We start from the raw sequence: 14,939 nt of genomic DNA, 5'->3' as shown, positions 1-14,939 counted from the left end.
TCTTGTATGGACTTTAATATCAAAACTAATACATTAATACAATGTACAGTATAGCAGAAAGTATGACTTGTACTAATGCAAGTACTAAAAACTTTAGTAGGAATTCAGTTCTACAGACATTGTCAACATTGTCAATATTCTCAGACGCATCGTATGGTGTTTATCACTTACTGGTCTACTGGGAAACGTCCATAATTTCCTGAAGCCTTGAATCACTAATATGAGTCAAGCCTATTTTGTGATTTAAAATAGAGACAAGCAGATTTTTTGAGATTCGTTTTCTGTTGAATTTACTGAATTTTTATTTTAAAAAAATCAATTCAGACCTAAATCAATTGTACCCACATGAAATGTGCTCCACTCAGATATCTAGGTATGCTTGTGCTTTTGGAAGGAGAGCTATATTGCTATATAAGAACCTGTACAGTGGTACACAGTTGCTTTTGGTCTGGAGTTACTCTGTGTTCTGCTGTATGGTGTTGCCATATGGTACCTCTATACAGCACTGTATTCACCTCCTAGAAGCAATACCTTCAAATGTAATTACATGAGGAAAAACTTCTATATGAAATTGGAAGAACGTGGAAGTACAGTATTGCCCTGGGGTTTCTGTGAGTGCTGTATCACACACCTGTATACTCAAACTCAGATGATTTGGGTGGGTCTCCAGTTGCCAATCAACCATGACCATTCATGGTGCTAGGTAGAGATGAGCGAATGAATTCTAAAGAAGTTAAATTCGGCCTAAACCCCAAGCAGTGTGTTTACAAACCAGCAGGCATTTGGGACCAAGAAGCAATAATTTTTATTTTAGTTTTTCTTTAATTAAAAAAAATCCTACAATGCAGTGTGATTTTGAACAGGCTGTTTGTTGCTACCAGCAGCCATGCTTTTACTCATAGCCTTATACGTCACTGTCACTTTAAAATTACTCATGATATCCTGACATTATAGGCTATATGCAACTTCAGGGGCATTTTTTATGATGACATCTAAAGATATTTTTTTAAGTTGGTCTTTATTACAAATATTGAGCGATTCTGTCACAAAGGGTTTACTGTTTGTCTAGCTATGTAAATTGTACTTTTTACTTTCACTTTGTGCCGATCATCTAATAAACCTTATTTCTAAATTATTTAAAGATCTTAAACATGTATTTAAGACACATTCTTATAAGTTAGATAAGAATTAAGCTATAATGAGTGTTTTTAAGATCAGGATAAGGAGCCGTCATCTGAGCTGCCTGACGTAACAGAGTGAAAATTCAGATCCTGCTACTAAAAAAACTCAGGGCTGTACAGAGAAAGGGGCTCAACATTTTTAATAAAGTCAAAGACAAACTGAAAAACATAATTTTTAGCTGAAAATGAGTTACATATAGACATAGGAGACCTCAGAATGTAATATACAACTTGTCAGGGCAATTGAAGAACTTTCAATTTGGATTGCATTCATTCAGACACAGATTAAATTGCCTTACCGATCTGGATGAATTGAATCCAGATGGAATTTCAAGAAATTCACTCATCACTAGTGCATTGTAAATTTGGGCCCAAATACTGTTGATTGGCAAGACCTCTGTGGCTGCTCCAGTTGCCACAGTGAAGACACAGGGATGTTCATGTGTCATGTTGCTCACATGGGCTAGGGTAGAGATGAGCGAATCGAAGTTGACGAAGTGGAATTCAATCCGAATTTGAGGAAAAATTCGATTTGCACCGAATCCGAATTTCCTCACGCTTTGTGGCAACGAATCAACTTTTTTCCTAAAATGGCTGCTGTACGTGTTAGGACATGGAGCAAAGAACTCTGGGAACGAGGGATCACCCACAATGCCATACATGCAGCAGATCAGCAGCCAGCCAGCCCTGTGATGTTACAGCCCTATAAATAACCTCAGCCATTTTGTATTCTGCCATTTTCCAGTGTGCTTAGTGCAGGGAGAGACATCAGCAGACGCTAGGGACAGTGCTAGGAAAGACTTTGTTGTGCTGAAAAAACGATTTACATGTTCAGGGAAAAATTAGTCAAGGTGTAGGAAAAGGATAGGGAGGCATAATCTACACCAGGCATCCTCAAACTGCGGCCCTCCAGCTGTTGTAAAACTACAACTCCCACAATGCCCTGCTGTAGGCTGATACCTGTAGGCTGTTCGGGCATGCTGGGAGTTGAAGTTTTGCAACAGCTGGAGGGCCGCAGTTTGAGGATGCCTGATCTACACTATAAAAGGATAACAGGGTCTAATAGAAGAGTGTACAGCCTGGGTAATAGTAGCTATTAAATTTCACCTTGCTGCACTAATTGGGGATCCAAATTGCAGTTAGACTGCTGTTTTTAGGTTGTTTGCACTATATGATAAGTCACTAATTCCAGCAAACCTTGCATGTGATTGGGGTGCAAGATCTGTGTGATACAGCCGTTTATGGGGTGTATTAATAGGATAGATACGTACATCCTATTAACCGTCCTGCATTGACTTTACATTGTTTTACTTTTTTTGGAAGGGTGTATTAAGAGAAAAAAGAAAATAAAAAATATATGTCATAAGTGCTGTTAGGCGGTGAAGTTACATTGTACTACAGCCATTTACGGGGTGTATTAATAGGAAAGATACTTATGTCTCATTAGCCATTCTGCAGTGAATTGTGATTGTTAGATTTCTTATTTGGGGGTGTAGAAATAGGAAAAAGAATACATCTTAATTGCCATTCTGCGGTAAATTGTGATTGTTATATTTCTTTTTTTAGTGTGTAGAAATAGGGAAAAAAAGGAAAAAATATATGTCATAATTGGCATTCAGCAGTGAAGTTACATTGTACTACAGCCATTTGCGTGGTGTAGAAAAAGGAAACATATGTACGTCCCATTAGCTGTTCTGAGGTGAATTGAGATTGTTATTCTTATTTTGGGGTGTAGAAATAGGAAACATAATATGTCTTAATTGACCTGAATTGTGATTAATCAGGAAAAAAAAAATCTTAATTTTCGTTCAGCGGTAAAGTAACATTGTACTACAGCCTTTTTGGGTATTATTTTAATTTAATTATTTTATTATACAGTATGTCAGACAGACTGTTCAAAGGGAACAGGAGTGGACAAAATGTTTCTGTCGCAAGCAGCAGAAGAAGGGGGGGGTGGCAACAGGAGTCGCAGTGAGAAGAGGCCTGAGCTCCTGGTGTCATCTAGTGGTCGTGTCTTGACCAGCAACTTCATCGCAAGTGATATCAGACATCCCCAGCCAAGAGTCGGTGGGTTCCTCTGACACAACGCTTAGTTGGCATGGCCCGAAGCAGGCCCTGTGCCCCCACCTGTCCTGAACCTTCCTCTGTCATTTTCAGTTCCTCAGTGCGAAAAGTATTATATGCCGTAGGCTCTGCTCCACTTTTCAGTGAGGAAAAGCTACTAGAGGACAGTCAACAACTACTGCCCAGCCAAGATCTGGAAGAGACATCTGCCGCTTCCTCTGGTAGCCAGCAAAGTACTGAGTAAAGGCGGATGCTCAACAGACAGGATCCGTTTTTTGGCGGTTATTGTTCTGATGGATCAGAGGAAGGGCAAAATAATCAGTGACGTCAACACAAACTTACTGCTGACACCCTCTCCATTCTGTCAGGGGGGCTCTATTTGTATAAGCATTTAATAGAAAAGGTTCTGTAGGCATCTATGTGGAATCAGCTGACGACGGTGTAAAAGGAGTGCTCTTCTTCTTGGCGCTAACATCGACCTGTAAGGCTGAGTTCATACTTGAGTTATTTGGTCAGGTTTGGCCCTGTGACTGCCCAAATAAGTGAAGTATGCAGTTATTCTAAGAGTGACACCTGTCATCTGCATTTCATACTGACTCTCAGTATTGTTTCATTACCAAAGCAGACTCCCTATTCGTGTTACTGCAAGGCACAGTGTTCTACGCCACTATACAATCTTTCTGCAGCCAGGAAATAGATGTTTTTTAACGTGATTTGTCACAAATAAATTCAGATCGAAACAGATCTTTTGCGAAAATATTCGGTGTACCTACCGAATCAGATTTTTGAGAAATTCACTCATCTCTAAGTTAGGGTGCACCCTAAAATAGATCAGAGTTTCCCTCCAAAGTCAAGCCTTGGTGCAGCAACCCCTTGAGGTGCCAGCTTAAAGGATAGGAGTGGTAGTTGACCTGATGAAGTGCTGTGTCACAGTGAACTCCCTCGGGCCATTGCTCCCTGAGGATCATTGCAGTGGAAATGTAGTACTGAAGTATATACAGCAGCAGCAAGCTTCAAGTGCAGTTCCTCTCTAGCGCCAGTAAGGATATGGAGGCAGATTGGTTGGTGGCAATTCCACTCTTAAGTGATACTGGCCTAGTGGTTGTTTTGTGATGGATGGCTAGGCTGTAATCCCACACCTAGCAGCAATGTCTTCAATGCTGATGGTAGCAGTTCACACTGCTGTCTGTAATCTCAAGGCTTAACTTGAGGACAATTGGAGTAGTTCTCACTTAAGAATCCTGTATCAGGAGCAGGAGCTTGTCAGTCAGCTTCTTCTTCTCTCTGTAGCTACACAGGAACTCCCCCTTTTGGCAGGGGGCAAGACCAGCTGACTTCTACCAGAGGGGAGGGACAGAGTGATTAGCCATGTTACTTGCCAACCTTTGCCAACCGATTTTTTTGTGTTGGAACTATGACCAGAAACAAACAGTAAAATACATAATACACAACGATATACAATTTGTAGTACCCCACTACTACCAAGAAGAGTGGTAATCCCTGTTCCTTGCCAACCTTTACCAACCATTATTTGCTGGGACTATGCCAGAAGCAAACAATAAAATACAAAATGCACAACAATATACAATTTGTGCTACCCCCCAGGTCTGGGGTACTATATTGGTATATTTGCTGAATAACTGTGTATTTGAGTGTTGTGACTGGTGTTGTGATGGGACCACAGTAGTCAGCTCAAAAGAGTGCTACCTGAGGGACTGAGCATTGCTGGTTGGAAGACTAATAGTACCCTATAGCACATGAGCTAATTATCATGGAGTATGGAGGCCATGGATGCCAGTGCTGCCATCTTGTTTGCAGTAAACCATTTACTGCTTCTGACAGAAGCTTGTTCTTTCAAAAGATGTAGCTATTTCCTGAAAAGACTGAATTTATTGCTCAGTGATCCCAGCAGTGCAATATCCTAATATCTGTCACTGACTTCTTAGGAGTTGTTTTTTTTTTGTAATGTGACACTGCCCTTTAAAATTCAATAAAAGTGTACTTTGCCCGGTGCTGCCAATACCATAGATCAGAGAGTATTCCACTTAGTCTTTTATTGCAATGTGTCAAAATGTCGTAGCTGGACCAATCCCTTTTTCAGGTTATTACACAATAACCATAATAATAATAATAATTGCCGTTGCAAAAACTGGCTCAGGCTGGATGATAGTGATCTGGTGCAGGGACAGACACTTTTGTCTAACTCTATACCAACTATTGGTTGGCTTATTTTAAGACAGAATATATGCTAGAATTGTGAAGCAATTTTGCAACAGAAGGTCACATCCTAGGTCATGTCCCCATTCCCATGAGGCCACACGCTTTTCCTGTAAGCCATGACTTTTTTTGGGCTAAGTGCAGAAACTTTCTCTAAACCTGGATGTGCCACTAGGCACACTCACATTAGTAAATGTGGGCCACTATCTCCTGGAAAAGTGAATTTATTGGTTTAATACTCACTGTGGAGAGTGCCGGCGTATACATTATAGATTCCTGGGAAAATTGGGATGTGCTTGTATATGGCAGAAATACACAGCCTTCTTCATAAAGACCAATTGCTGAATCAAATAAACAAGCCTTTGTCGGACAGCTTTCTCCATAACATTCACTTGTTTTCATTACATTAATACCCAAAATATCCAGGGAGCACCTATAAAAAATGTAAGATAACAAAATCGACGTTTATAACCAGCTAACACGTGTATCTGGTCTGGATTATGTTTTCAGGGGAATGTCCACAAAATGTTACGTTTTACATCCACTACAAAGGTACGGCCAAATGGTCAGGTTTCTGCATGCAGTTTCAAAAGCCAAAATCAGGAGTGGATCATAAATGGAAAGGAAGTAAAAACATGCGCTACTGTTCATGTCCGTACCGCCACTCAGTATCAGTAGGCGGGTGTAGAACAGTTAGGTTTAGGTCACATTCATATCCTAACCCTTTAATATCTACCAGTCCCTTGGAATTTTGCCAATGAAATACGTTGGTACATTCTGACTGATTACCTGGGAACCCCCTGCTGCGTACCCAGCTTCTTCCTTCCATTTAAGGTGCAGCAGGGAGCCCTAGCTAGATTTACTGGATGTCTTAGAGGGGTTGCGTACTACAGAACATAGACGCCAGGCATATGTTAAGGCGCTTTAAGGTAAATATTTACAATTAGTCATGTAGACTAGTATTTGCATTATTTTAACATATATCTAAAAACAGTGTTCCTAAAACTTAATTTTTAATATCAGATATTTAGAAAGTCTCTATCGCACCATTAAATAAAGAAAATTAAAACTATCTGTTGTGTCGCTTCTTTTTTGCTATCAGGATTGAATAGACAGCACTGTTAGTAGCACAGTGCTATTACATCAGTAGTGGACTTAGAAGGCTCAGAGGGGTGGCCCTTATCAGGGCGAGTATTCTGCTACCTGAGCGTAAGGCCTAGTTCACACGACCATATGGCTTTTTCAGTGTTTTGCGATCCGTTTTTCACGGATCAGTTTTTCCGTTTTTTGTTTCCGTTGTGTTCCTTTTTTCCGTATGCCATGTACAGTATACAGTAATTACATAGAGAAAATTGGGCTGGGCATAACATTTTCAATAGATGGCTCAGAAAAAAACAGAACGGATAGGGAAGACATACGGATGCATTTCCGTATGTGTTCCATTTTTTTTGCGGACCCATTGACTTGAATGAAGCCACGGAACGTGATTTGCGGGCAATAATAGGACATGTTCTATCTTTCAACGGAATGGAAAAACGGAAATACGGAAATGGAATGCATACGGAGTACATTCCGTTTTTTTTTTGCGGAACTATTGAAATGAATGTTTCCGTATATGGACCGTATATGGAACACCAAAAAACAGCCCGTACACTCGCAAAAAAAACCGTTTGTGTGAACTAGGCCTAAAGCGTAACTTAGTCCAAGTAGGGGCATTTTAGGGCAAGATACCCGGCTCGGCAGTTGGGTTCCCCCTGTTACCAATGCTCTATTAAGAGGTAAGACCGTTCCTTTTCTAATTTGTGCACTGGTTTAAAATGCACCACTTGTTGCGTCTTGTTTCTGTTATTTATCTTTTGGGCAATTTTTTTCTTTAATTTAATGATTAAAAGTATTACTGATAATCTACTGACTAATTGCTTCTGAATATAGGTTGAATATAGGTTACCCAAATTGTGAATCCTACTAACCAAAATTGACTGTGGTTGTTTTACTGTCTGTCCCCAAGAAAGTAAAAAGAACAGATAAGACTTCTCCTCTTTTTTAATTCATTCCTGGTTTTGGCTCCAAAGCTGCATGCAGAAACCTGACCATGTGGCCGTACCCTAACATACCAAAACCAACAGCAAAAATTCTAAAATTGCTATTAGATCGAGCCTTGCATGCTTTTGACATCCTTCTCTTTTGGTAGCTTAATTCCTTCCTGACTGAGAGATTTCCATTTTTGTGTATTTTTTATGTTTTTGTTTTTTTATTCCCTGCCTTCCCAGGGACATACGGTAACTTTTTTATTTTTCTATTCGCATAAACATATGAGGGCTTGTTTTTTTGCAAGACAAGTTGAACTTTCTAATGGCACCATTTAATATTGCATACAATGTATTGCGAAGCTGAGAAAAAATACCAAATGGGGTGTGGAAAAAAAATGCAATTCCACCATGTTTTATCGGTTTCATTTTTACAGTGTTCCAAATGCAGTAAAACTGACCTTCATACTCTGGGTCATCGATGCCACATTTTTATAGTTTTTCTTGTGTTTTAATACTTAAAATAAAAACTTTCAAAAAAAGGATTTTTTTTTATATGCATTGTTATATTCTGACCCCCATAACTTTTTCATATTTACATCTGTGGAGTTGGGATGGGACTTATTTTTTGTGAGGCAAACTGTAGTTAGTATTCAGTGTGCGGTGTGTATGTATGTGTGTGTGACTTCTTGATCGCTATTTATTCAATTTTTTGGGAGCTAAAGTGATAAAAAAAACTGCAAAATCATCCATTTTGATTTTTTTTCCCGTTACAGGGTTCACCACATGGAATAAATATTTTTGGTGTGTGACGATGACTATAATCTTTATTTTTTTATTTATTTTTGTTTTAAAATGGGGAAAGAAGGATTAGAATTTTTTTTTATAGTAACCCCTGTTAGACTACATTCACACGACTGTATGAATGAGTCTGCATCCGTTGATTTGCTGTCCACATCTGTAGTTCCGTTCTGCGGGCCCACAAAATTTTTTTAACATGTCCTAGGCATTTTCTATGATGGTGGTGGTATGTGTGGTCCACAAATTGCGGACCACACATGGGCCAATATCTGCAAACACCACGGTTGTGTGAATGTAGCCTTATCTTGCAAAGCTTCCTAAGTCCTTTTCCATGCCAGTGTTACCCAGTGTTTTACCACTTAGTATATTAGGGGGACTTCTATTTTCCCTTTTCATGTGCATAGCCTTACATTTCTCAGTGTTAAACCTCATCTGCCACTTCTTGGGTAAGCCTCAAATCTATCCAGATCCATCTGTAGCAGTATACTGTCCCCTTCCATGTTAATTACTTTACACAGTTTAGTGTCATCTGCGAAAATTAATATTTTACTATTTATTTTACTTTACTTTTTACTTTTATATTTCTAAACAGTTTTTTCCCCTTTTTTTAAGTCCCAAGGGAGATTGCTTATGTGATCATCTGATTCCTTCTCCTATAGACTGCAATGAATTCGCTATGTTCCTATGGAGCCCCGCCACAGCATCAGATCCTTCAGAGGGTTTGAGGACCAAAGGAGAGGAGCACGAGCTGCTATAGCAACTGGTGTGGAGGAGCCGTTCAGACCATGGAAGAGCAGTGCTGCCATGAAAAGACCTCTCAGGTGTCATCGTTGCAATTGACTATGGCTTCTGAGGGGTTAAAATTACATGAATTGTAGCTATGGTGCGACATCAGCTCCTGTCCCGACTTCTGTCATACATATGCAACGGTGGTGTGGGAGAGGTTAATGGGGTTTACAGGATTAGAAAACCATGACTACTCTCTTCCAAAAATAATGCAACATCTGTCTACAGAATTGCAGCTAGGCTCCATTAATGTGACTGTTACTGTGCTGCAATACCACATACAACCTGAGGATAGGTATGGTGCAACTATATTTGCATCTGTTCTCTCCTTTTCCATGCTGTGTGTACTGCACACTTCGTCAGTAAGGACCTGCACAAGGAATTTATAACCGCAGATTCAATTGATACAATTACAAAGTATTAAAAGAAGTGATTTAAAGATCAGAAGGCACTGAGGCAAAAGAGTCTTCATAAGGTGAAATTCTTCAATCATAGCACCGCCCCTAATATTTTGAGTACTGGTCTACCATTTGCACATCATCGGATGCATACCTTGTTGCTTCCACTTTGCTGCTTCCGGAAACATAATAAGGTTCATCTTCATTGTACTCATCATATACCCCCCATCGAAGATGTGCCCACTCATGGACAAACACTCTTCCTAGAAATCAAAAGAAATGTACAAGACATAAATATCTTTATTTACACAAATTAAAATTTCCTAAAATATATGTAATCTCTAGAGGTAAAAAAAACCTTACATTTATATCAAGTCTATCTATGTTTAGATCATTTCTATGAAATCCACAAAAAAAAGGTTGCATTTTTCACTATATAATGAATGCATTCCATTTCCTGAACCTGAGATGCCTCTTATTCGTAAGTGAATGGAGAGCAGGTGTGAGGAATTTTGATTTCCTGAAGCTGCTCTCCCTTAATATGGTATTACTGGTGTTCTGAGCGTATAAAAATATAGAAAACTACCTATATATGTTTGAGTGCTCACCAGATGATGTCACCATAGATCAGAAGTAGTTATTTATCTGTCACGGGGAGCCGGCGTCGCGCTCTTCATTCGCAACACCGTTGGCATCCCGCACATACAGCGGAGCGAGGACGCCGTCGACGTCCTCGTCTCCATGGGGACCAGGGGGCTGGGAGGACCCGGCCGCGCACGCCTCCTCAGCTTGGCCGGCATCCTCCGTCCCCTACACAATGAGCAGCTTGGGATCTGAGCGCCGATGTTAATGAATCGGCGCTCAGCTGTGTTATGCGCAATCAGAATCACATGACGCTGACCACGTCACGTGACTCACCTGTAGGGGTTATTTAAACAGGCAGCCTGCTGGCCACAGGTTGCCTATGATTGGTCTTGCCACCCTCACCAGTATTGTGTATATCGGGTACTCTGTGTGTGTTTTGACCTTGGCTCTGTGTTTGACCTCGACCTTGTGACCTCCTTGGATTTGACGTGACCTCTTGGCTTCTGACTTTGGATTGTATAGACCTGGTTGTTGTGTTTTTCCCTGTGTTCCTGCATGACCTCCTGGCTTTGTCTTTTGCTTCCCTGACTCTGTTAACTTTTTTTTACTATATCTCCTTTAGGCCCCTGCACGCATATAATTTAGGGACCGCCGCCAAGTTGTACGCCATCAGCTAGGATGAATTGTGCAAGTAGGTAGGAATAGAGGTGCGGGTGGAATTCAGGGCTGCACTCTTCCCTCCCTACTGCGACATTATCATTGTGAGGCATGACCTTGGCTCACATCGCATTGCACCTTTGTTTTGATGCTTTCAGGGCTTGCTGTGGGCAAAATTATTACTAGAGATGAGCGAAGTATTAGAAAATTTGATTTGGCTGTTTTACCGAATAAAAATAAAAAATTTGCTTTGTAATGAACTAGTTCGTCACGAAGCGCATTTCTTTGGAAGTAGTGGGAGCAATAACAGGGAGCGGTGTAATTACCCCTCAGATCCCACGATCCTATATAAAAACTCAGTGTAAAATTAATAGAACAATAAATTAAATCTTAATTACCTCCTCCATTTGCTCGCGACGGGCCAGCCACTGCCATCTTGATTGAAAATCTGGTGCAAAATCTCGCGTGATTACGCCACCGTGCAAGGGATTTCATGCAAGATTTTCAATTAGGATGGCGGTGGCCGGCCCGAGAGCAAATGAAGGAGGTAAGCATTAGTATTTTAGTTTTTTTACACTATTTCAGGTATAATCGATTCACTACCACGAAGCAATCTAATTTATCCTGAAATTTGGATCGAATTCCACTTCGTCGGGTTCATTTTGCTCAACACTAATTATCACGTAAAGAACTACAGTTACTATGATTCCTTTTACCTGTTACAGATATTGCCTCTATTTATATTTGCCTGCACGTGGAACTGGCCTACAGAAGAATTTAAGCTACAAACAATACATTAGTAACTCATATATCTTACTGCATGCAAACTATTTGCTCCCAGCTTAGAAACCCCTTTAAAGTACTATATGGAGAGATGTTGAAATCGGGGATGAACGGAGTAGGGACCTGATAATTTCCTACTCCACAATAGAGGTTCAAGAAACATAAACTTTTGCTTAAATGTTCAACAAGGTTAAGGTCTAACACACACAGTGGTGCTTAATACCCTTCAGAATTTTCTATTTTTCTGCATAAGTTTAACCTAAAATTAAATCAGATTTTCATACCAGATCTAAATATATATATATAAAGATAACCAAAGGAATCAAAAATATTAGCCCCTTAGTGACCACACTCATTTTTTTTAAATTGCATTCCAACTCTTTTTTTTTCCATCAATGTACTTGTATGATGTCTTTTTTTTTTTTTTGTAGGACAAGTTATAGTTTTTAATGCACCATTTTAAGTACATGTAATGATTGATTAAAGCAAGCTGTTTAGCTAAAACCCCCTTTGTTTACATCAGTAAAAATATGTTTTAGTGGTCACTAAGGGATTAAACTCGGTCATTTATTTTAAACGATGCAGTATCAAATGTCTGTGAATGGCATAAGAGTATGAACCCTTGATTTCAATATCTGTTGTGACCGATGTGTGCAACAGTAATTGCAGCTAAATTGTTGATTACTCCTGCACATTGGCTTGGAGGAAATTTAGCCCATTCCTCCATACAAAACAGCTTCAGCTCTGGTATGTTGGTGGGTTTCCTCCCATGAACTGCTCATTTCAGGTCCTTCCACAACATTTTGGCCATTCTAAAATTTTTACTTTATTCTTCTTTAACCCTCCTTAAGTAAAACAACTTGTTGTTTAGCTGCATAACCCATTTTTTCCTCAATACATAAATGACAGTCTAAAATTTGTGACTCATTTGTTTGATTTGGTTATCTTTATCTACTTTTAGGAAAATCTGATGCAATAAAAACATAATAAAAAAAGAGCTCCATGGTGTTGTTCATGTTGTTGCAGGATTCAAGCTATTAAGAAATTCACCTCTTGGTCCATACACTGAGAGTAGGTTGTCATCCTGTAGGAAGTTTGGAGTCAGATGGATATATCTTCCTGGCTCTCCACAACGTCCATACTGCAAAGTATATGGATCATCTCCATATTTCAGGTATGGGTGTGAAATAATTATATCTGCCTGAAATGTATAGCATTGGTATACTGTAAGTATGCATGATGTATAAGTATATTTGTTTTCAGTAGTTTCATCTTCTAGCATTAGACATGAACAAAGAAAAAAACTTCATCTACACCAAATCAGGCTCAGTACAGAAATAAGTACAAAGAAAGCTTATTAAGGTTCTCAATGTTAGCTCAGGATAGCTCATCAATATAAAAAAAAATGGACTACCCCTTTAATTATAGCAAGAGGTAACAGCAGCTACTTCGTATTTAACATACAAAACCAGCAGATCACACCACTAAAGGCAGAGTTATATTTAAGGGCCCCTTTACACTGCCCCATGGAGCAGGCGACTGTTGGGATGGAAGTGTTCTTTTTCCAACAATCGCCTGCTCGTCGATGAGGAGAAAGCTGCATTTACCTGCAGCGATCACTAATGCCATTGCTCGTCCTCATACAGCTGCATTGTTTCTGGGCAGCAGAGTGCCCTAAATAATAATTTAGATGACTGCACCAACGACTGTATTATCCGATGAATGAATTTTTTCGCTCGTTCATCACCTTTAAAAGGCCTGATTCCCTTACGTCCTAACCAGTGGCACAGATGGGGTATTCTGCCCCTGTGGACTGGTTAGGACAGGTGGAAGTTTAATGAAACATAAAAATAAAAAACACTGGCATGCACACGCCCTCCCTGCCCCCTATAAAGAGGGGCGTAGCCCTCATGCTGTTGTGTTTTTTTCTGTCCTGCGGACAGGACGGGACGGGTGGTGCACTCGTCCATCCTTGTGGTGGAGAGAGTGCGATTCCCTTTTTTCTTTATAGGTTCCTAGGACCTGTGCCGCTCCCCCTATGCGGCCGAAGGATACCCTCCGGCCTTAGCTGGTCTCCTTATGCCCTGTCTAGGTTGTACCTCTGTTCGGGGTGGAGTGGCTGGAGCGGCGGTAGCGGTGCCCGCATGTTCGGCTGGGCGCCGCCATCTTGCGAAAGTGACGTCGGGTTACGTCACTTCCGGGTTTTCGCTCCGGCCGACGGATGGTTGGCTGGAGCGGTGAAGCGGCGTCCCGCATGTTGCTGGGCGCCGCCATCTTGCGGGAGTGACGTTAAGTAACGTCACTTCCGGTTTTTCGCTCCGGCCGTTTGTTAGCGCGGCCGGAGGTGTATTTTAGTGAAATTAGGCCAAGGGGCCTTTAATATGTGCAGGGTCCCTTTCTGGGCCCTAATACAGAGATCTTTTTCCTTGTTTTTCAAGGAGTTAAAATCGGAGGTTTACGGGGGGCGGGACTTTCGTTTTGGCGCCAAGAAGCCCTATTTAAACCTGGTGAAGCTCCAGGTTCAGTCTCCTGGAGCGCAGCTTGCTGTCAACCTTGAGTGTGGTTTGGTGCTAGAGAGTCTTGTTACCTCTGTGCTGTAAATCAGTTGTTGTCTTATTATAAAGAGCTTGCTAGGATCTTCTGGGTAAAGATCCTGAAACTTGCGATTAAGCTCTATTTTTCTTGAATTTTGTTAAATTCATGTTTTTTTTTTTTGATTTTCAGCCATGTCGTCTACCGGTGACGGAGGAGAGCGTGACCCCAGCCGGAAATCCGCGGGCAAGAGGCGCCACTTGCAGTGCCATGATTGCCAGATTGTCCTGGAGGACTCGTACGATTTCTCCCGCTGCCCACCCTGTAGGGCCAAGTCACTCCCCCAGTTGGAGCCATCTGTCCACGATGTGGTGGATTGGGTAAAAGGGTACATGGAGTCAAACATGTCCCAAGTCAACGCCTCCATACAGGAGCTGAAGAGTGCCTTGGTCGCCAAGCGTCATCGTCCCTCCTCCCCCCATCGTGCGATGGAGGTCTCGGGGGGTCAGGAGGCGAGGGAGGGCTCCGCTTCCTCCTCGGACGAGGAGGATGGTTTCTCCTATTTTTTCCCGCTGGAGAAGGCCCAGCGGCTACTAAAATCCGTCCGGTCGGGGGACCAGGACGTTGACCCGGGGGAAGCCTCATCCTCTGCCTCTAGGGGGCCTAGGGCCTTCAAAGCGGATGATTCTCTCCTGTCTCTGATGAAAACAGAGTGGAGAAAGCCAGAAAAAGGTCCAGTGTTGACCAAAAGGTTTAAGGCCGTGTTTCCGGTCAAGGAGGATCAGGTATCTTCCTGGGGGCCTGTCCCTAAGGTGGACATGGCCATCGCGAAGCTTTCCAGGAGGACCCTGATCCCTTCAGACGACGGGTCAAGTTTGTTGGACCCGATGGACAGGAAGGCGGACTGC

At 41.3% G+C, this 14,939-nt stretch overlaps 1 protein-coding gene across 1 annotated transcript in view; it reads right to left on the bottom strand.

Moving 5' to 3' along the window:
* Positions 1-14,939, bottom strand: part of LOC122944210 (calcium-activated chloride channel regulator 1-like) — a 63,159-nt gene that overhangs the window by 36,380 nt on the left and 11,840 nt on the right. The window contains exons 3-5 of the mRNA XM_044302433.1: positions 12,550-12,700; positions 9,629-9,737; positions 5,706-5,895 (exon numbers count right to left, since the gene is read on the bottom strand). Coding sequence (XP_044158368.1) covers positions 5,706-5,895; positions 9,629-9,737; positions 12,550-12,700 — 450 coding nt within the window. The remainder of the gene's footprint in view (positions 1-5,705; positions 5,896-9,628; positions 9,738-12,549; positions 12,701-14,939) is intronic.

This window comes from Bufo gargarizans, chromosome 7 (assembly GCF_014858855.1).
Source record: "Bufo gargarizans isolate SCDJY-AF-19 chromosome 7, ASM1485885v1, whole genome shotgun sequence".
NCBI lineage: Eukaryota > Metazoa > Chordata > Amphibia > Anura > Bufonidae > Bufo > Bufo gargarizans.
This window is presented reverse-complemented; position numbering and strand designations above follow the sequence as displayed.